Below are 23,619 nucleotides of genomic sequence, written 5' to 3'. Positions count from 1 at the left end.
ACTAAACTACATTGTTAAACACCAAAAACAGCCAGTCAGATTCTCAGCTAATATTTAAGAATTCTTCCGGTGTGCTTTCCTGGAAGATGAGATGAGGAATGGAAAACATGCAGGCTATAAATGTTTACAAACCTTCACTATGTATATGTATATATAATTTTCAAACATTCAATATATATATATGCAGGACTGCACAATATACACTAGCCAGCAAACATCTGACATGAATTCTGTCTACAAGTGAAAAAAATCATCTCAGCTAAACAACTACATTTTAACTAATGATGTGTGTAAAACAATCCAGCTAGAATAACTCACAGAATAAACTCAAAGAAATGGTTCTGCTTATCTTGCTTCAACCATCATCTCCCTCCAAAAACCCAAAAATCTGCTCTGCAAGTGACAATAATGGGTGAGTTCAGAAAGAAAAGTGGGATGTTAAGTTCTGATTAAATAATTTAACACCTTACTTCACCCCAAATTCTGAAAGTTAACACTAAATAGTTAAATAATGCACATCCTTCCCCTCTGCTCTAGGGGAAGAAGAGCCTGACACAAACCACAAAAGCTGCAATATACTCACTTGCCATCCTTGAACCAGTGAATGTCAGGAACAGGGAAGCCTTTGGCTCTGCATTCCAGAGTGATTTCCTGGTTGAGGATGACTGCCACTTCAGCAGGGGTATCAGCATCTATTATGCTTGGTGGAACTTTAAAAAGACAAACATTAAGGAATGACTGGTATTTAGCCAGGTAAGTTTTGTCCTGTGATGGAAGGGAATGCAACAGTGGATCTTACTACTCTTTTGAAACACCTTTAGTGTTCACTGCAGAGGGAATTCTGCTGATCGCAACAGCCTACCTATCGTGACAAGCACTTTCCCATTTGCACTGGTGAACTGTACCTGGCAACACCCCTATGTCACATTGCACCCCCACAAAACAAAGCACCAAAGCCCAGAAATCAAAGGCAACATTTTGTCTGTGTTGCTACAAAAGAATGGCAAAGTATAAGCACTCAGTGCTTCAGCATCCAATAATTCATGGGCAGTGAAGAATCTATTTATAATGAGTTGACATTTATTGGCTTCTTAAATATCAACTGTTTTTCCAATCACCAACTAAAACCCAAACCAAACAAAAATTAATCCCAAACTAACCAAGTATATGGAGGTTAAACAGCTTCTCAGAACTTCCTGCTACATTTATGGCTTTGCATGAATACTGTCCTGCATCCTCAGTAGTAGCTTTCAGGAGCTTCAGTATCTTCCCGTTGTGCAAAATCTGGAGAGCACTGCTTTCCACAACCTTAGAGGAACCCAAGACATTAGCCTTATGTGATCCAAGCTACAGCAGCCAAGTATCACAGCTGGATTTTTATAAGAAAATGGTAGTTTCAATGGAAGAATAATCTGTTTTCCCTTTCAGTTTCAGCACTGATCTCCTGCCTTGCAGCAATGTATTCAATATGGTTTGTAGCTCAGCCTAGGGGAGGGAGGGGGGAAACTCCAATCAGCAGTAATGGGCAGTCCCAGGAGTGCATAAAGGGACCTCATCTCATCTTAGCTATGACTTATCAGCTACAAGTGGAAACAGAGGACTCAAGGATAATCCTGAGGAATTCAATTCACCTCCAAAAGTTCTTATTTCTCCATCTATAGAATGAAAAAAGTGGCAATATTGGTCCCCTCTGCATGGATTGGCCTCTACAATACTGGGGGATTGCCAAGGACAATTCCTAAGGGAATACTGAAAATCACGAGTTTACACTTGACTTACAGAATTAATAGATGAGCCGTACTTAGCTGCCTTTTTGTGGAAGTGTTCTTAAAGCACTTAAATATACATAAAGGCATTTACCTCTATTTATTTTGAATGAATTCTCATACCAAGCCCTCAAAAGTCCACAGTTAGATTAATCCCACATACCTGGATATCATCCTTATACCAGGAGATGACTGGAAAGGGGTTTCCAGTTACTTCACAGAAGAGACTTACAGGGTGATGAACAACCACAGATGTATTTGTCACCTTATCTTGATCTCTAATTTCAGGAGGAACTGCAAGAAAGCTCAACATTATGATTTAAGTCTTCCTATTCCAGTAATTTCCCCTTTCCTCCTTTCCATCCAGTCAAGATTCACTATAAATCAAAATTTTCAAACCTTTCTCATTCCCTTCCCACCATTTCCATTTGTCTTTAGGCTCTGGACATATCTCCCTGCGTCCTTTCTAATCTCTGCTAAAAACAGTCTTCTTTTTGCTCAGTAAGAAACTCCCAGGGAAATTCACTCAAACACAAGCACTATCAATATTTTAAGAGAATAACCTTAAAATTAATCTGAAATTTAATCTTGAAATCTAGTGTTATTTAGCATATGAAGGAAGCCTATCCCAGCGTCATCTTTGTCTTCACAGGTTCAATTGTGCGCAAGAACCCCATCTATAATTTGTGCCACTATGAATGCAGAGAGAATGGCCTTAAATAGTGGATTAGGAAATTCCAACCCCACTAAGGAGCCCTACTGGCACAAAATGGAACTCCTATTCTTCTCAAAACAAGGATATAGTCCTGCTTAGACATTAGAGTAACTGTCATGGGAAGTGAACAAGGTTGGAATAAAAGCAGTCTGTAGGGTTTCTATTTCCTTACTAGGATTCTGGAAGAATATAAACAACTAGAAATTTCCTAGTCTGTGTTCATTCTGGTAACTCTCCTCTCATTTGAAATGCAGATCTAACCTTCAGTCTGTAACTTCTACAGTACAAAGCTTCATTTGTTATTAATATTAAAATTTTCAGGTATAACTGGAGTTTCTGCCAACAAGATGTACCTGGATTCTTGAGCAAAACAAAGATGGTTTGTGCATAAAGTCACGGAGAACAGAAAAAACAAGGGAAAAGAAAAACTATAGAGAGTGTCAGAAAAATAGAAGTACTTAGATTTAATAATTTAATAACACAAGGGCAGATTTGGGCCATGGAATTTGCAAGAAGAAAACAGAAGATACACTTCCAAGCCAGCACCCCAAGGGCTGTATGTATTATTTACCATGGACTTTCAGGCTGTATCTCTTCTGTATGCTCCCAGCCTCATTGGCTGCCAAGCAGACGTAGTCCCCACTGTCTGAGGGTATGAGGGCAGCTATGACCAGGAGGGTCCCATCCTCCAGCACAGAGAGCCCTGGCTCAGCCCCGGTCAGCTCCCGCCCATTCCGTAGCCATTTGATGGCAGGCTTGGGAATACCTGTAAGGAAAAGGTGAAACAGCCACAAATGCTTCACTCAGAACAAGATTGATTCAAATAACTCCTGCTGCTTGCTGGAAGTCTTTCTGGAAAGACAACACACAGGGAGACCAGGAGCTTCCAAGAGGAAGCCCCAGCTGTTACAGGACATTTTTAACATTAAAAATCTTCATTGTAAAATCCTTGTTGGCTAGCAATGACTTTCCACAGGACTTCCACACACAGTAGTTATTTAAATTACTGTTAAGTTTGAATTTTTCCATATAAAGCATACATGGAAAATACTGTGTGGATTGGACATTTTTACAAGAGCATTGTAATTTCCCATGGTCAGCAGAAAAAGGTTCTTTTGTCACTATAAGGGGTAACAAAGACAGTCACCTTTCACAGGGCATGGGAACACAATGCGCTCGTTGGCCACTCTTTCTTGGAAGGGGCTGTTGAATGGAGGATCCAGGTCCTCAATAGTGGGAGGCTCTGAAAGAAAGTTAGACCCAAAAAACTGCTTGATCTCTGCTCCAAATATAAAAATACAGTTTGATAATACATAACACTAAGTCTCTCTCATTCACACAAGGTCACATTCCAATAACCCTCTTTACATTGACTGGAATAGGTATTACACAAGAAATGTCCATTTCAGCAGAATATTTAGGAAGCGAGCAGTCCAAGAGGCTTTCAAACTTGACAGAATATAGTTCTTTTTAAATCTTGCTATATTTATTTTTAAAGCAATGTTTGTGCACAATCTGAAAAATATTATTTTAACTGTTTTTTCCCCACAGCATATATTTTAGAGCTACTGCCATCCTTTGTTCTCCAGGTCTCATTTTAAACTCCTGTGCAGACTGAGACTATATGAAGAATATTCTTTATAATTAAATAAAGTTACTGAGAGTTCTTGGTTGTCTGTAGGAAGCGTTCCTCAGCCTGTCTAATCCAAAGGGATCAGAAGGTTGCCTTTAGACTATTGCAAAGAAACAGTTCCTGCTTAGCTTAAGTCAGTCATGCTCCATTGACATCTGTCAGCCCCTCAGGTGAGGAGTTATGCTACGTTTTTAAACTGGCACATTGACCACTTACCCTTTCACCATTTCAACATCATTTTTTAATTTAAATAGAGCGAGAGAGAGAGTGTGTGCACACTTAGTTTTTTTAATTTCTTAGTTTTTTTAATTTTTTAATTTCTTTTAGTAGCCTCTCCAAAGACTACTTGCTCATTCTAATTCTCCTCAATTACCATCAGAACATAACATCTAAACCAGATGTGGCTTTTGCCTCACATAAAAGTGGACATGACAAAGCCCGGCCCTGCAAGACTCCACCCCATGCCACTGGCAGGGAAACCCTGCCAGCCCAGACCAGGGCAGGAGCGTGGCCCTAAACAAGTACCTTGCACTTGTACTGTGACCTCCACTGTGTCACTGCCTGCAATGTTGGTGGCCACACAGGTGTAGATGCCAGCATCAGGGAGCTGAATACTGTTGATGCCCAGAGCTCCATCCGGGCTCTGCACAAACCTCCCCCCGTCTGTGGGCACGGCACTTGTGCCTCGGAACCAAGAGACCAATGGGGCAGGGACACCCTGGGCACTGCAGGAAAGCTCCACTCGCTGTCCAGTCTGCACTTTCAGAACTTGAGGCCCACGATGGATCCTTGGAGGAACTGAGGAAGACAAGTTTAAGAAACAACATAAAGAATCATTCTTAAGGCTGGGAGAGCTGGGGGTGGTCAGCCTGTTGAAGAGAAAGTTCCAGGGAGACCACAGAGCCCCTTCCAATGCCTAAAGGGGCTCCAGAAGAGCGGGAGAGGGACTTGGGACAAGGGATGGAGGGACAGGACAAGGGGGAACTATTTTAAAGTAAGAGAGCAGAGATTCAGACCATGTATAAGGAAGACATTTTTTATGGTGAGGGTGGGGAGGCCCTGCCACAGAGTGCTCAGAGAAGCTGCTGCTGCTCCTGGATCCCTGGAAGGTCCATGGCCAGGTTGAACAGGGCTTGGGGCACCCTGGGATAGTGTGAGATGTCCCTGCCCATGGCAGGGGGTGGCACTGGGTGATCCTTAAAAGTCCCCTTCAACTCAAACCATTTTATGATCCTATGAAATTCTTTCCTATTTCTATAATTTTAGAAAATGTTCCTTATTTACTGAAATCAAATGCCCTCAGGTGACTACAAAAGCAGCCCTGCATAGAATTCTGTTCTCAGAATAGGATGGGAGATACCCTGATGCTGAATTTATCTGAACAAGCCACATTACACAACTCCCATGAGCACTGTCATATTCTGAGCACACTGGAAGTGCTGCGGGTACTGGCTCCTCATAACACAAAACAACTCAAAAGCTTCTATGATAGAGAATCACATTTTCCTCCTGGCACTTTAATTTCCTTTCCCTAATCCCTGATCTTTGTACATTTCCAAACACAAGTTCAGACAAGGGAGATAAAATATGACTGGAAGTGATTTCACTGGTCCTATAGAAAAATATCAACCCACTGTAAGTCTTTTGCCACAATATTTCTTTTTCCCCTAAGGATCACTGACAATAAAAAGACTAAAAAAAATGCCTGAAACAATAACAAGACATTATTTCCAGACTTAACAGTGTGTGAGTGTTTAAGAGACAGTGGTTGGGCCCCAAAATGCAGGGACAGCAGGAGAGAGACAAAGGAGCAACATGAGATAAAGGTAAGGAAAGGGAGAGGGACACAGGTTCTGGCTGGAGCCACTGAACACCTCTACACATATCTATGTATTTGTGGGTGCTTATATAATATTTCCTTTCCACAAAATCAATAACTCACATATGAAGATAATACAACCTGAAAGAAAAACAGTTGAGAGGATTTAATGTCAATAGGAAAAAACTTTGAAAATCTCTTAAAGATGCTCAGTTCCATGTGGAAACTTGCAGATGATGAACCCTGGAGTTCCAACCCACCATGTACACTGAGCTTCACTGACTGAGTCACGTTCCCAGCAATGTTTGTGGCAACACAGATATACATTCCACTGTCTGCAACTTGGGTCTCGCTGATCTTCATTGACCCTGAGGGGAGGAAAGTGTGTCTGGAAAAAGAAGAAGCAGATAAACCATATAAACATGTATGGAAAGGTGAATGACTCTCCTTACACACTGCTAATGATTGCTATGAGCTAAAATAACACTGCTCTGACCATATTATGCAATTATGACTTACATTTACTCATTTTTTTTCTAACTCTTTATGGAGACCCTATATTCAGAACACACAATAAATACCTAAAATTTAAGATCCAAATTACAAAATTTGCTTCTAGCTATTTATAGGACTTATTAAAATGTGATAGAGGCAGAGAAATGGAGCTCTTCACTCTCTTGTGAAATTTTTTTGCTCAGCTCAGATCAGCAGGGTTAAAAAATTAAAACTTTTATTACTGCTTCATCCTGGCAAAAAATGATATTACATTGATTCAAGATGGAAGACAGGATTTTGATTCAAAACAGTTCTGGTGTTTATAGGAATTGCCATTATTCCCCAATAAATAATTAACTACACAGCATTAAGTTCTCCCACACTTCTGGTCACAGATCTGTAACACCAACAGCAACTTTGGCCAGCTAAGCCAAAATCTTCTGTAGGAGTCAAAAGTAATAGGGACAGGGAAAATAAGTGAGGAGGGAAGAAAAAAATGACAGCTAAGGATTGATGAGAAGAAATTCAAGCCTGGCACTCAAGGTAACATCCAGAATTGGTGGGATCATCTGTCTGCCTTTCTGTGGCACTAATTAGGACAATGTTATAAGGACATAAATGGCAAATTTGGGGATTGCAATGGCTGGAGAGATGAATGGAAGGAAAGTGAAATGTATTTTCTCCAGTGTAAAATCTGTCTGATGGTACAATTCCTCCTCCACTGCCTGTATCTTTCCCAACTTTTTGTCACTTTTTTATAAGCCCAAAAGACAAATTTCTGAGGCAACTTCTCCTCCTTGATTTTGTCCAGTAATTACATTTGCTTTCTGATAAAAGTTCCCTCATATTTGATTGCCCTCTCCCTTTATTTACTGTTCACATTTCTAACAAATCTTTCGGTGGTCTCAAACAGTTCTGTTTGGACTAATCTGTAACTTTTGCTGACATCTGTAAATAATTTTATGGAATGGCCCGAGCTGGACTTCTGTTCCTCTGGACAACATGGATCTCACCACAACAGGCATGAGCAAGTACCCTAATTCATCAGTGTCTCCTGAGCTAAAATAAGAACAAGTGATAGACCAAGAATGCAGATTTGTTAGTGCATGCAACATGTTCACAGGACACAGCAGAAAATCCCTCATGGATTACTGACAACAAGCCAAATCCCTGCATGTGAGCCTCCTTCAGCAGACATGGTGGCTAAAGATCTGCTGAGGCTGTCACAGGCTCCCTGGAATTCCTCCAAGGTACAGGTTTGTCCACAAGGGAAAGAGGATCTCCAGGACAGTTCTTCAGCTCAAATGCTGGCTGATTCTGTCCATGGAATGACTGGGAGACACCAGCAAGCAGAGTGTGCCTTTGGCCAGCCTTGCCATTCTCTGTTTTATGGACACAGGTGGTGCCTGGCCCTTCTGAGGGACCTTGAGGAGCAGAAAGCAGCAGCATAGCCTGTGACAGTACCTGGCACTCCAATGGGGAGCATCCAGGGAATAGTCCCCTCATCCAGCTCATCTCCCCTCTTGCTCTGTGCCACATTAAATAATAAGGGAGAACTCCAGCACTGTCCAACACACCCCCAGCTCTTCATTCTCTAAGGCTGTCAGCTCAACATTTTACAAGTATTTAACTCTGCTTTCACACGTTCAAAAGTCTCTGGTGAGTTTCTGGATCCAAAACACAGCAAGCAACATGCCCTTGTCAGCACATCCAAACATTTATCATCATCATCATCTGTATCCTACTGGCAGCCCAGGCTTCATGTAAATCACAGATGGTGCTCCCCTGAGCATAAATGCAAAGTATGTAAGAAAAAGAACAGAGTTTTTAAACAATTATAATCATGCACAGATGATGTGGGTCTCTGGGCACCCCTACAGTACAAATACTCAGGATCTCTTTCCTCCTAGCCTCCTGAGACTGGATATAAGCATATGCTGGAATAGGAGCTGTGCAACCATATAGAGGCTTAGCAGGCTTGGGAAAGAGAGTTTCAAGACCCAGTACAACAGGTCAGGCAGGACAAAGTAACACCCCTTCTGAGCGGTCCTGTGGCAATCAGAAATCACACGTCCTTCCAAAATCCCGACAGTTTAGAGGCAATTTCACTTTTCTTTTGGTTTCATCAAACATTGTTACCTTGGAGAGAATGGAGATATGAGCTGTGTTTCTTTGGCCCAGGTAATTATGGGAGGTGGCAAGCTCCTCACTTCACATGGAAGTGTGACATCTTCCCCTGCAACTACTGAGACCTCTATGGGTTTATCATGTGTATTTCCTTGCTGGTCTCCAGGCCTGGACACTCTAGGTTTCACTATAACATGAAACATGTTAAGAAGCTACAATGAATATACATATTTGTACAAAATATAACACCATACAGCATTTCTTTTTTTCAGGTATTAAACATTACAATCCTGTTTTAATGACCTGGCTACAATAGAGATAAACCACTGCTGTGCTTATGTACAGTGCCTGTAGCTCAGACATGTATTGATGCCCACATGGAACACCACAAATGCCAGAAAGCCTGGACTACCCATTCAAAAATATGGATACGACAGATGGCTGTAATTCCTGCATGTGCTGAGCTCTGTATTCCATAGGTAGTTAGCAACAACTCCCTGTACTGTTAAAACTATAACCCCAGTAACTCCAAGCCATAAAAACCTTGCAAAGCACACCTACACCTGAACCAAATTTTAGTAACGTTGGATTGATGATGACAGGAAAGCTTGGGACTGGTGGGATTAAGGGATCTTCATTCTTCTCGCAGCAAGAAATTCTACCCCCGTACAGACGCTTCCCATCCACTTCCATAAAGCTGAAATTATGCTCAGCCCAAGGTCCATGAACTTGAGCTAAGAGGGATAAGGAGGCTTTAAGGGAATTACAATGGCTGAAGCACAGGCCTTTTGGGATCAGCCATGTATGAAATTGCCTGGTTTGGGGATCCCAAAGCACTAACTAGAGAAGAATTCCCATCCCATGTGCCTTGGGTATGTCTAGTCCCAATGCACTGGATGGGTGACAGGGACACTGCAGCAAAGCTGAGGAGACACTCACCATAGACAGTCAGCTGCACCTTCCTGGTGGCATAGCCAGCAGCATTGGTGGCAGTGCACACATATTCCCCACTCTCTTTTCCCCCTGGGGACACCACGTACAGGCTTCCATCTGACCCTGCTGAGAACCTCATGTTGCTGGGAAGGATTACCTCTCCTTTCTGTGGAAAGAAAAATTATAATAGTCCACAGTGCCAGTATTTTCCAAAATAAAGCAAATTACAATTATTTAATTCAATAAAATCTGCTTTTATTTTTTCAAGGCTGAGATGGACAAAATATTTTATATTAGCTATGAAACTTGGCCCTAAAATTCCATTTATACAAACTAATTAACTACAATTAATTTTTCACAATCCTTGAGTATCATTTTGGAGGCAGTTATGAGAACAGAAGCACCAGGATTCTTATGAAGAAAATGTGCTGCATTTTACAGATGCAAGTCTTAAAAGAAAATTAAAAAAATAATAGTCAAGAAATAAAATCAAAATTTCAGCTGAATTAATTTGACATTGATTTCTGATGTAAAAATTAATCTTCTCCACATTACACTAACTTCTTAGTCAGCTGCCTCCTCATCTGTAGTTGAATAAGTGGTAAAATAAAGAAAAATAAATCCTTCCATGTTCTCTCCCCTACCAAACCAATAGTTAACCACGCTCCTTCTTTGAAACAAAGCTGTTCCCAAGTTTCTAATCAGTTACACCTGCACAACTTCAGAGGCCCAAAAGTGCCTTTGTAGCACATCATGTGAGCTGTAACATACTCCATATAACTGTTACTACCAGAAACTATCCTGTTCAAAGAGGGGAAAAAAACCAACAAAACTGGCTTTAAGACCAAATCCCTCAAAGGCTGAGGTCCTCCTCAGTGTACATCTTGTCAAGGCCATGACTGAAAAGTCATGTGTTAACCCCACAATGCCATTCCTCCAGGAAAAAAGGCAGAGCTCCCCAAGAAAAATGAACTCTCCGTCTGTGGCAGGCTGCCTAAACACAAATTATCAACTCACAACAGGAACAAGAACAATTTCTAAAGTGTAAAACCCATAAAGATACAGAGATAACCTAAATCCTGCCGAAGAATAGAACACTGAGCTGTGGCAGGACCACAGCCAAAAGTTCTGCTCTAAGAAACAAAAGCAGTTCTGAACAGAGATCTCCAGGTGCCTCCCAACTGGAATTTTGGGCCATGTTCTTTGAATATAGTTTTTATGACAAGTAAATTACATGTTCAGCCCATTTTTCAGCATGAACAGCTCAAAGGTGAGAGATTACCTTGGACCAAACAATGGATGGCTTGGGAACTCCACTTGCTTTGCAGGGCAGTGTCACTGGGTTTCCTTCAATGGTGCTGAATATCTGCTGTCCGTGCTGAATGACAGGCAGGACTACAGACATGCAAATATTAAAGACATGCAGAACCCATTTCAACATGGCACAACTATTACAATAAAATCCTTATATTCAATTACTACTTCCTACAGGCAAGCAGGATTTGGGACCTTCCAGCCTCTTCTTCAACCCTAACATGGACAAGGAGCCACCTTCCAGCCTTTCAGGACAGAATAAATCCCTCTTCATTACAGAGCCTGTCAGCCATAGGCTTATCACTGCATTATGTACACACAGTTTTAAACTAACTACGGGTATTTCACTTTTGACTTTGAAAGGCTTTGTCACATTATCCTCCTACTACATTTTAGGCTTTGCTTCTCAAAATCAGTAACAGGAGACAACAAAAACGTGAATGGCCTCACTCAGTTGAGCTGCCTTTGAATTAACAGAAAAATAAGCTAAGATTTAAGAGTACAATACCAAAACCAAGATATTTCTAAACACATACAAAGATATTCCTTTTTGTTCTCAAGCTATGAAACATTCAAAAAAACTAGTGTTGACATGGAAGATCTTATGGGTACTTGCCTGTACTAAAGGTTTATAGTCATTCTTTATATAAAAGAAGGTTTCTGCATCTTCAGTGAAGCTTAAAATTAATCTCCCATGATTCATTTAACATGTGAGAAAATTTAACATGTGAAAAATCATTAAGTGATTGTGGCCTCACAGAGTTAACACAAATATACTCAGCTGAAATACAGATGGGTTACCAGAGTGCTAACATTTTGTTTTACTGTCAGTTCAGTTTTTGCTGTTTTAATTAAAGAGAAAAAATAAGGGGGAGGAGAACAGGGATGACACCATAAACAACAAAGGATGACTTTTACCAAACTCATAATTAATTTTCTTTTATTCTAATTTTCCCATGAGCTGTGCTTCCTTACCCCAGTTATGAAACATTCAGACAGCACTTCTCATGGTTTTCCAACAAACTCCCACTTGCACCTGTTTGTTAATTAAACCAGATGACGACTGCACAGCCCAGCCTTTAAATGAGGATCTTTTATGAACACAACATTGTTTTTCAAGTAATATCAAATAAAACTGTCTTGATCACTCAGTTCTTCCCTGCGCAGTGGATCCAATCTCCCCCTGCGTTACTTTACAAAGTAACATCATGACAGAAGAGGTAATGCAGAAAGTTGGTGTAAGTGCAGCAAAGCAGTGAAAGCTGCTGTGGTCAGTGCTGCCCTTCCCTTGTCCCTGAGAACAAAGGCCAGCCCTGTCGCTCACCGAACACGTGGACAGTGGTGGTACTGTTGCTGGTGCCTGCCACGCTGCTGGCCATGCAGGTGTAATCCCCCCCGTCCTGCAGCCGAACCCGCTCCAGGTGCAGGCTCCCATCGCTGCGCACGCTCACATACGGATTGGGAACCAGCTGCCAAAGGAGAGACGGAACTTTTCACTGGGATTGTCACTTGACAATGCTCACTTTGGGATGCAGTGTGGCCTCACTTGACTATGTCACGTTGTTAAAAATTATGTGTTCCTGGAGATTTTTACTAGAGCTTTTCCTACTTTCCATCTTTCATACAAATGTAATTTTTCTTGAGAGTTTCAGTAGCACCTCGTGTTTACTACTGGAGTGAGAGTAAGAACTGCAAGAGACACTCTGTTCTGCCACAGCACATCCTGTGTTGCCACTCCTGCTTTTAATGAAGCAAACCCAAATTCAGCTCAATTATTTCACTGTATTTTTACTGGTTATTCCAGTAATTGATAAGTACAATGACTTGTCCTTCTTCCACAAGCAGACTATTTTCCTTTACAGTTATCAAAGCCTTCTAACTTCCATAACCATCAAACAAATCAGCTCTGAAGCAAACCATTGTGAAAGAGAATTGTAACTTTCACCAAGGAGTAACCCTTTAAGAGTTATATATCCTACAGCAACATCAAACACACTGAGCTTGGCAGCACAGTCCTCCCTCATAAAGGGTTGTTAGAAAGAAAATCTGTTCCAGTCATACTCAGAAGCCGCTGAATTCCTCTCTAAATATAACTTGCTCCAACACTTTCCTTGGAGCACAGCTTTTCCCAGCAGTTTACAATGCCAGGAAACCAGCACTACTAGAGAAAGGAATTAGCAACTCAACAAGGAGGATCCTGCCAGTATTTCTCACAGAGCTTACAGCCTGTGCTCCTTGCACAGCCTAAGAAAAAGCCAGTGATTTCCAGAGACAAATAAACTGAGCAGAAAACCTGAACAGGGGTCAGGTAGTATGAGGTTCTGCTTTCTGACAATGAATTAGGCATTTTGCTACAGTATTTTAATTCTAGTTGTGCAGAAAGGGTTTTAGGGAGAAATTAGCAACAAAGATAAAAAGCAGCTTCATAGGGTAAGTCATTTTAGTATTAAAGAACTGAAGTTTCATTCACAAAACCAACCTAAGTGTGGTGTCTACAGCACCTTTCTAGAACCTTTGAGTGGTTTGGAGTGGAAGGGACCATAAATTTTTGTCTCCAGGAAGTATAAACTGGCATGTTATACATGGTATGCTCCCAAGTGAGAAAGAAAACACACTAATTCATGCTCTGAGTAGAGCACCACCAGGAAAGGAGAATATGGAACAGGAATACTGTTATTTACCTCAGCACATCAGCAACAGGAAAAGTCAACATCCTAAATCTACAGAAATTTTCTGGTACCTTTATTTAAAAAAACCCCACTTCTGTCATTCTAGTAGGTATATTCCACTAGCATTTCTATATTCAGAGTCCAAGGCTGAAGTTCACAAGCTACAGAAATGCATAAAACTCATTTGAAAGTAAGAAAAATAGAAGATAAAAGGATAATTCACAAATACTTTGGTTCCAAGTTCTTTTCTAGACCTCCACATCCCCCACTGCCATCTCCTATTCCCTCATCTGTACTTCAGGGTCAGAAATTCCACGGCATGGGCAGTGATCACATTAACTTTGGTATATTAAACCAAGCTGTTATCATGCCTTGAGATGTCAGCTGTAGCTTTCCTCTGCCAATAAATCTCACAGGAAACAAAGTAGTCTTACCACCACATTGTTTTTAATCCATCTCCTCTCTGGAATGGGGTTCCCAGCAAGCAGAACACAAGGCAAAGTGAGCTGCTGGCCCTCAATGACATTGGCTGTGGCCGGGCTTGCTCCAATCAGAGGAGTGACTTGAACAAAAGGAAGAGCGAGAAGAAATTACTAGGAATTTTTACATACATATGTAAATTACTAAATTAAATAAGCATTAAATTGAAGACATGAAAAAAAGAGAAACAAATGTAGGGGTGGGGTAACACAGAAGTGATAGGAAGCTAGGGAAATACAAAAACACTGATCCTTAGCCTAAGGAATTGCAGAAGATGGAATAATCTGTCCAGCTGAAACTGGATCCAATCAAAGGTTTCCCTGGGAATTCATGTTCCCCTGGCACCAAGTTGATTTATTTTTCCTTACTTGGGCAAAATACCGAAGAACAGAAGTAGTGGGTTTGGGGAAGCCAAAGGTAAGTTGTAATTATCAATGGGCATAAAATTGTGAAGGATAAGAAGAGAGGTCACAGCCTAGCAGAAAATCTGCACTGTCTGTGAAAAGCCAGCAGCAAACATGCCTGGGCACATGGCTGAGAAATTAAATTAAGTACTGGGGATTAAATAATACTTTTAAACAGGTAAAAACCACGTCTACCAAACACTACCAGCGTTAATAGCTCTTGCAATGAGTTTGAAGTTAACAAATGGTTCCTTTGATGGCAGAGAGACTCTGTTCTTATCCTCATACAAATGTACACATTCCTTTGCATTATTCTTCTTTTTATTGCCAGATATCAAACTGAGGTAACAACCAAGCCTCTAACAGCATGGATATGTGAAAGAGAGTAGAACTGTATGGGATATTAGGACGGAATTGTTCCTTGTGCGGGTGGGGAGGCCCTGGCACAGGGTGCCCAGAGAAGCTGCGGCTATCCCTGGATCCCTGGAAGTGTCCAAGGCCAGACTGGATGGGGCTTGGAGCAACCTGGGATAGTGGAAGGTGTCCCTGCCCATGGCAGGGGGTAGGATTGGATGGGCTTTAAGGTCCCTTCCAATCCAAACCATTGTGGGATTTTGTGGTCAAGGCAAGACATTCATTGTCTTCTTGGATCACAAAGATTCCTTCCCACCTATCTCAACACAGACCCAACCATGTTCATTGCTGCCTTTTTTCTTTGTTTTATTAGATTAATTAAATGGCAGGAACTCCATCATTAGCATTCATCATTATGGTGATTTTTCAGATTTTTTCATTCTGCAATAAATTTACTTAGGAATAAGGAAAAAAACCATAGGATAAATCATTTCTTTAAGGTCCAAACTAAAAGTGCAGGTGAAACTAATTCCAGTTAGTGAACCAGTCAAAAAATATCCTAACAAACTAAATCCACTGAACTCAATTACAATATTCCATGTAAATGTTTTCTAATTCAGTTTGTATGGATGACACATAAATACAGCACACAGACAGGTCAGGATATATGGACATAACCCCCAGGCATCCTGTTTGCTGCCCAAACACCAGCAGTTCCTACTGCCATGCACTGCTCTTACCCAGTCCTGTCACTGTGACTGTGGCTGGCCTGGACTGAATCCTTCCAAACTGGTTCTCAGCTTCACAGATATAAGTCCCTTCATCACTGACCCACAGATCTACAGGGGGAAAAAAGAGCTGACTGCAGCATCTGAAATGATGCAGAATGAACAGTCTGCCCCCCCACCCCACACATGGACACCATGTCCTTGTCTCTCCCACCTTCAAACACTCAGTTTCAAACCAAGCATTCTTTCCATCAGTCACCAAGTACAGAAGCAATGAAAATATAGAAAGGAATTAAATGCTAATTAAGAAAACAGATTAATATTACTTAGCATAGGAGTGACTGAAATGCTCAAAAATAATCAAAATCACAAAGCCACTTGCAAAGTTTTTGATTATTACCCAAATTAGGACAGATTTAAAAGAGAGTTTAGAACCAATTTTCTAAAAAAAAACAAACCAAAACAAACAAAAAAACCGCCACCCACAAAAATGCCCAACAAAACAAAACAAACCCCACCAAAAAAGAAAATTCGTGGCTTCTCAGGATCAGAGACCATAGCCCACATTTATTTTAACAAAGATATAATAATTTGCATGAAGAAGAGCGAAGCCAATGACCAAACACAACTGAATTCACAAGCTCACAGCAAAATGAACTGCATGTCACAGCATCACAAATACAATCTGTGATAAAAACCAGTCTTTTTACATAGTTAATTTAATAAAGTCATGTATCAACTTAAATGCCTTGCAAATGTCTTAGTTCCTCGTGGAATTCTGCTCTTTTAAGGTTGAGTCTACCTACTCTGGATGGCCAGTGCACCTGTCCTGAGCTGGCTGCTGGAGCGGCTGAAGGGCCGGGAGAAGAGGGGAGCCCCATCCAGCCTCCTCCACGTGACCCTGGGCTCAGGGTAGCCCTGCACGTAGCACAGAAGTGTCACATTGGAGCCCAGATCTGCGGATTCATCACCTGGCTCCTGTGTGAAAACAGGAGGAGCTGGGGAGAGAGCACATGCAGAAAGTGAGCATCGTAACACAATAATCCCATTCTCTAATACCACCAATGATCTCAATTTATGTCCCACTGTGCACAGGTTTTCTTCTAACATTCCCAACTCTAGAAGCACTTTAAGTATCAGCATTGCTAAATCCCTTGTCTTCTGCAAACAGTGCCACTCATTCAAGAAAGCAGATGTGCCAGACAGGAACATTTAACAGGATGCAATGTGTCAGACCACAGGCAGATGGAAAGAATTAGGAAATGAAGAGAGGAAGGGCTAAATTACAATAATCTCACATGGTAACTCCAGTTTGTGTAATCAATTCTCTATCTGAGAATTTTGTAAGGTTGAGGTTTGAACAGCTTCCTCCTTCTGTGCCTCTCTTTCTCCCCGTAGCTTTTACGCTTCACAAATGAAGAAAGACCAGGCTGGAAACAGATGGGCTTTAAGGTCCCTTCCAATGCAAACCATTCTGTGATTCTAAGCTGGAGTCCAAATGGGACAAGAAAACCTGCTTAGCCAACACCACCAGAAGGTGTTCCCAGCACACACAGAGATCTGTAAGAATGATTTGGGGATCCAAGGCACCACTCCATGACCAGTACAGAAACTCTGCAGTCTGAGTGTGCTCCATGCAGGTTTTAACTACTTACAGCCAACATCCAGAGTTATCTTGCCAGCAGCCCTCCCTGCCACGTTGGTGGCCACACACGTATAGTCACCAGCATCCAGGTCTTGTGTTTCCTGGATCTTCAAAAGACCCCGGTGAATATCAATAATGAGAAATGCTGATGCCCTCAACTCTAAGTCACCTAAGTCCAGATAGAAAAAGGCAACGTGTTTATATCAAATATATACCTATATTTATCAAAATTATTCCAATAAAACAATGTTCAAGTTTGAGTTAGTTCATAACACAGCTGTAGGAATTCAGCAGATGAGAACTCTGACTCCCACTCAACCGAGAGAAAAAGTTTATTACTACATTAAATACATCCTTTTTTATTTATTGGTTCCACAAGGCAAACACAAACCTAAGTACCTCTGGGCAGAGATCAGCATTAGGACAGTGTGTCAGGCTGTATTTCTCCTTCCGTGATTAGAGGCTACACAAAAACGGAACAATAAAGGCTACAGAAAAATATTTTGTGATTTTTGTAGCATAAAGCTAAATGTTTTCTGAAAGAATGAACCTTACTTAAGCAGGCAGGAGGCTCAGCTTTGTTTTACTATTATTAACTATGCTACAGTGTGCAAATTCACCATATTTAAATAGAAGCAGGAATGTATGTGCTAAAGGTCAATGCCATTTCTTCTAGATTTAAAGAATTTCACAGGTCACTGGTTGAATACAACATAACGGTCTTTAGAGAAATGCAGTCACTTCCAGATCACTGTTCTAAATATTGCTGCTAAATAAATGACTCAATCACCAAGCAATGAGCGCACCTTTAAACCATTTCACTTGGGGGGGTGGGATTCCAGTTGTTTTACACTCCATAACAGTCGTGTCTCCAAGACCAACCAAAATTTCACTCTGAACTACGGTCAATGTTGGGCCCTCTAAAAAGAAACGAGACAGGAAAAAATTAGCTCTTCACCCAAAGTATAGGTAATTTTTAAGACATAAACCATAAAATACTCTAATTTTCTCTTGTTATATGGAAGAATGTTTGCATTAAGAGTCAAACAGACTTAAAAGTGAAAGATAAACACTGAGAAACAAGGAAAAGTAAAGTCTGGTCCAGAGCACTTTAATCATACACAGACTGTACAGGAAATATAAGGAAAAAAATCAGAAAAGTTTCAGCATGCAGAAAGTACAAACATGAAGAGTCATTCTCCTCCTCCAGCCAGATGTTGGTCATAGAACAGTTTAATACTCTGCTATCAGTATTTTAACACAGTATTTTGATACAGAAACATGATTTCTTTTACAAAGACTCTTTCAGGTTACCCAGTCCATCCCATAGAAAAACCCTATTCTAGGGATTTTTTTAACCTAAAAAGCTTTCTTTTTAGAAAGAGCATCAAGCTCCAAATACTACCTAACAATACTACTTAGGTTTGAACAGAAAACAAAAGGGACATTTGTGAGCTGTTCAACATGTCTTCTGAGGTTTTTGAAATTTCTCCCAGCATGTTCTACAGGGTTCTACTAATTTTAACAATTCCTCCTCCCTGATGATGAATTAGTTTGTTTTTTTAAATTTTACTACATTGCGTTTCTCACTTACCAATGTATGTGAGGGTGGATGTCTGTTTCTCTGTCCCAGCTGAGTTACTTGCCAAACAACCATAAATACCTGCATCTCCAGGAATTGCCTTTCTTATGATTAAGGTACCTTCTGGGGTCATTCTGTACCTGGGAACACACAGGGGACCAAGCAAAATTATTAGAAAGAACAATGGTTATATCCACACTCCAAGCAAACATAGCAGCATGAGCAGATGGTCTAAAAACAGGTGTTTTGGAGTTCTTTTTCTTCATGATAAACTCTATTAGTAGTACTATATCTAGCACTACATTTTGTGAAAAGTACATAAATTAATCTTGTAAAAAAAAACAGGAGAAGAGAACTAAAGTGTTTCTCTGTTAGAGATGAAGTAATTGTAATTAAAGAGTAATCAAAGTAAAGATTGAGGTGCTATTTCCGAAACTCACAGACTTCTGTTGAAGTAGTGGAATATTCTGGCATTACTCAAACCTTCATTCTCACATATGATATTAAAATAAATGGAGACAACTTCTCAAGTCCCACCTGCTGGAGCCAATGATAAACATATCGTTGAGTGTCCACACAACTGTTGGCTTTGGGTAACCTGTGGCAGAACACCTGATGGACACTTCAGAACCTTCTGTAAAAGTCTGGTTCTTGGGTGAAATTACAACCCTTGGTGGTTCTACCAAAAGAAATGAAAAACAGCAATTTAAAACAACTTGTTAGAAAACACAGGACTTCATTCCCATTTTCAAATAGCTCCATGATGAGAAAGCAACCCAATAAAGGTCAGAGTACACTTGCTTCCACTGGCATTGTCAATCAAAGTCTCAGACCAAACCACCCTGGTAAGAGGCATTAGGTCACAATTCAGGTATTGGCCTTCCTCAGATGGGAGTTTAAAAAGCAGCAACAGAGCTAATTTTGACAAACACCAGACAATAAGCAATGTGGAAGGTGTCCCTGCCCATGGCAGGGGTCAGAACAAAATGAGCTTTAAGGTCCCTTTGAACACACACAATTCTGTGATTCTATGAAATTTATTCCGACTACTGGACACTAAAGCCCACAAACCTTCAGGTGGGTCAATTGTCAGAATGTAACCTGAGGGATAAGAATGAACGCCACAATATATGTGCAGATGCACAAGTGGAAGTGGACCTCCAGTGTTAACAATTGTAAAGGATGTTATGGATTTCAGGGTGTTTTCACTAGAAAAACAATTTGCAAACTCAATAGAATTCATTCATTTTTAACTCAGAAAGGCTGTGGACTCCCCAACCCTGGAAGTGTCCAAGGCCAGCTTGGACAGAGCTGGGAGCAACATGGGATAATGGAAAGTGTCCCTGCCCAGGGCAGAGGGTGGCACTGAATGGGCTTTAAGGTGTTCCCAGCACAAACCATTCTGTGATACCATAATCCTTAGATTTCCTCCATAAAAAATTATCAGCAAAGCAGTTCACTTGGGCAACAGACACTTTCTATGGTGTGTCTGACTTTGTCTTACAGTGGCAAGAAGATCCACACCCATGGATAAAAAGTTGAGACATGAAACTAGCTGCTACAAAATAAGTAGTACCAATCTTCAGGTTTCAGGCTTTGCCTTTTGCTCACCACTCTCTACTGATATGAATTCCTGGACAAACTACCAGACAAAAGCCTAAGCCCAACTCTTCTGTTCATGGAAGTCCAAGAGACTGAACACTTGTAACTCAGAGGTACCTCACATCTAGGGCTGCTCTGCACAGCCCTTCTTTCTAAGGTCCAGCAGAAATTACCCCATCCCACTGGCCTAGGCGACACTTGACACATTTCAGTGGTTGCTAAGGAGCAGAGTGTGTAAGAGCCAGCACACAGCACAAGTGGGCAGAAAGGGGCCAGAAATGGCTGCATGTTACGGAACTGTCCCCAAATGAATCAAGATGTGCACAGCTGGCTCAGCTATTTTTATTTGGTTTGAAAAGCTGCCAAGAGATGCTGGGGGTATTGTGCACACTCTGGTCACAGGAAGGTCACCTCTCCTGTTGGGATTAGGAAACTGGTTCTGATGGCAATGACACATCATGTTTTGGCAACACACTATTGTCTGTGCCAGTATTTTCACATGATATTAGGTGAGCAAAGACAAAAGAAATTTTAACTTGTATTGTGTTTGTAATTATTAGAAAAAAAGTCAATATACACAGCTGTAATAATCAAGATACTGACTAAAATGAGTGAGACTAAAAGGAACCCTAACCCATTTGCCACCAATTAACCATCTTATTTTCTTGCCCAAATGCCAGGGACCAGGCAGGCACACAGAGGGGCTTTCTCATATGTCAGGTCCATTTAATTTCCTTTGCTTTGTTCTCTGTATCTCAGAGGTGAAGATTTGTAGATGAAAGGAGAAGCACAAGCTCCTTACAGTGCCCATCTCATTCAAGGCTGTACAATTAAACCTTTTAAACCACACAGATCATGTGTAAAGCTTCTCAAGAAACCCCACCTGCAGAGCTGCCCCCAGCTCTTGGTCTCCAAAATCAGAAGGACATGGAGCTGATGGAGAGAGTCCAGAGGAGGCCATAAAGATGCTACCAGGACTGGAGCCCCCCTGCTCTGGAGCCAGGCTGGGAGAGCTGGGGGTGTTCACCTGGAGAAGAGAAGGCTCCAGGGGAGACCTCAAGCCCTTCCAGTGACTAAAGGGGCTCCAGGAGAGCTGGAGAGTGACTTGGGACAAGGGCCTGGAGGGACAGGACACAGGGAATGGCTTCCCACTGCCAGATGGCAGGGTCGGATGGGATACTGGGAAAGAACTGTTCCCTGTGAGGGTGGGGAGGTCCTAGCACAGGGTGCCCAGAGAAGCTGTGGCTGCCCCTGGATCCCTTGAAGTGTCCAAGGCCATACTGGATGGGGTTTGGGGCAGCCTGGGATAGTGGAAGGTGTCCCTGCCCATGGAATGAAATTGGCTTTATGGCCCATTCGAGGATTCTATTAATTAATATTCAATTCAATGTTATGCTTTTATTCACAAGCCAAATTAAAGATGTGCAGAAGAAAAGTTGCACATAAACAGAAAAGCTGTGACAATGTTTGAACATCAAGCTGAGACCAAAGTTGTATAGCATAAAGACACATCAAAACATTCAAGAGGGATAAACAAAAGGAAGCCATCAACATCAATCAGCCAGTCACATTCATCTGCTTTTCTGGCATCAACTAAGTGAACCCAATTAAAAAGTAGTATCATCTTCACACATGATCTTGCCTTATTCACTTGCCAGCTGCTTTATGTAGCTACCAAATTCTCAGTGATCCCCTTCCCAATCCCTTGTCATCCCCACCAAGGTTCAGGGTGAGCTGTGCTGTAGCATTCCTCGTCCTGGTAGTCTGCTGAGGGGCACCCACATGTTGCAAGTAAAGAAACAATCACAGAACAGTTTGAGTTGGAAGGGACCGTAAAGATTATCTACTCTATCCCCTGCCATGTGCAGGGATACCTTCCACTAGACCAGGTTCCTCCAAGCCTCAGCTCCAAAGAAGAGCCTAGAGAGAAGCACAGAAGGCCTTAAACTGCATTTCATTCTTTAGCACAGATACCTTGCATTTAATTAACTTTAAATTTGAAAAAGCAACTGAAGCAGTAATACTTCAGTTTTATTCCCTTCCCCATTTTCACAGTATTTAAAGATTGCAGAACAGTATAACAGTTCCTTTCTGCCCATTATCACAGTGCGTATCCACAGACCTAAGTAAACAATATTCCCACCATCAGTTAGAGAGAGATCTGAAAGACCAGGATATTTATTCCTGTATTGTATCTTTTCAGAGAAAAGAGCAGAAAAAATTCAGAGTTATGCCAAGAAGGTAATTCTCCTTTCATCCATCTGGGCAATCTCTTCCCTGGAATTCTTCCAGATATTAGTACATTCATGCTGAAAGCCCCACTGTGTTCATTCAGACCCAGTTTCTGCTCCTGCCTGGGATGTACTTGTATCAGTGTTGCTTTGTTGAGCCAAGTCACACATGCTGTCTCCTGGGCTATTTTTTTATTTTCAGCTGTATTCAAGTTCTGGACACTGGGAAATGCCCCCAGCAGTCCCCCAGGTGAAAGCCCCCAAGGCAGCACAGGGACCCGCTTTCCCCCACTGCACATCTAAGGCAACTGTTCAGAGAGCAGGACAGCAATCCTGTCACTCCTTGTGACTGGCCAAACAGCACTTGCACAACTCTTACTACAGCAATGACAATTCTTCAATGCCCAAGGGCAAACAGACATTTGATTTCTCATGTGGGCAGGTGGAACACATAATAAATCTGTTTATTTTGTGTAGGTATGGCTGGACACTGTGTTGTTTAACAAGCAGGTGCTGAAAGTGCCTTTCAGCTAATGATGGTGATACCAGACAGGCACTTGAACACTTTTGAACAGCACAGTGAAGGAAACCCACCATGGTGTAGACAGAACAGTAACTAAAGCATCTATGATTTTATTCCAGCTATACATTCAGATAAGAAGATGCACCTGAGCAGGATGCTCATTCCACTGCTTGTTAACTCAATGTTGGAATTCATTACGTGCCCAGATTACTAACTCAAAACATCCCTACTAATCCAATCTTAAAAAAAAGCCAAGGTCTCCCTCCATTACACAGCTGTGTTGTATGGGGAAAAGAAAGTTGCAATAACCAAGATAATCCCTTCCTCGTCTGAACACACGAAAAACCAAGATTACCATAAAATCATATTTAGCAACACCCAAATTTCTGAGGATTAATTGTGTCATTGAAATTCTTCAAGGGGAAAGAAACAAAAGACACCACAAACCGATGTATTACCATGCACACTGTTTCAATTTTTTAAAAAGGGCCCAAATTCCTACATTTCCCCCCTCAATCAGTATTACTGAAATATATATGTGAAAACACCACAAACAAAACATCACGCTTCCACTATATGCTACATTAATTGAGCCTAAA

At 41.3% G+C, this 23,619-nt stretch overlaps 1 protein-coding gene across 7 annotated transcripts in view; it reads right to left on the bottom strand.

Annotated features, from left to right (window-relative positions):
• The window catches only part of HMCN1 (hemicentin 1), a 176,103-nt gene that overhangs the window by 85,104 nt on the left and 67,380 nt on the right, over positions 1-23,619 (bottom strand). For all 7 annotated transcript variants that reach the window (XM_088060138.1, XM_088060142.1, XM_088060143.1 and 4 more), the window contains 18 exons: positions 19,202-19,343; positions 18,677-18,804; positions 17,889-18,002; positions 17,093-17,251; positions 16,244-16,435; positions 15,450-15,548; positions 13,906-14,033; positions 12,127-12,271; positions 10,771-10,883; positions 9,495-9,654; positions 8,568-8,742; positions 6,194-6,321; positions 4,640-4,912; positions 3,629-3,724; positions 3,053-3,247; positions 1,930-2,060; positions 1,161-1,308; positions 584-710 (listed from right to left, as the gene is read on the bottom strand). In XM_088060138.1, the coding sequence (XP_087916264.1) occupies positions 584-710; positions 1,161-1,308; positions 1,930-2,060; positions 3,053-3,247; positions 3,629-3,724; positions 4,640-4,912; positions 6,194-6,321; positions 8,568-8,742; positions 9,495-9,654; positions 10,771-10,883; positions 12,127-12,271; positions 13,906-14,033; positions 15,450-15,548; positions 16,244-16,435; positions 17,093-17,251; positions 17,889-18,002; positions 18,677-18,804; positions 19,202-19,343 (2,653 nt within the window). The remainder of the gene's footprint in view (positions 1-583; positions 711-1,160; positions 1,309-1,929; positions 2,061-3,052; positions 3,248-3,628; positions 3,725-4,639; positions 4,913-6,193; positions 6,322-8,567; positions 8,743-9,494; positions 9,655-10,770; positions 10,884-12,126; positions 12,272-13,905; positions 14,034-15,449; positions 15,549-16,243; positions 16,436-17,092; positions 17,252-17,888; positions 18,003-18,676; positions 18,805-19,201; positions 19,344-23,619) is intronic.

This window comes from Pseudopodoces humilis, chromosome 10, assembly GCF_049639895.1.
Source record: "Pseudopodoces humilis isolate 2021_Gansu_Grassland_sample_001 chromosome 10, ASM4963989v1, whole genome shotgun sequence".
NCBI classification, from domain to species: domain Eukaryota; kingdom Metazoa; phylum Chordata; class Aves; order Passeriformes; family Paridae; genus Pseudopodoces; species Pseudopodoces humilis.
This window is presented reverse-complemented; position numbering and strand designations above follow the sequence as displayed.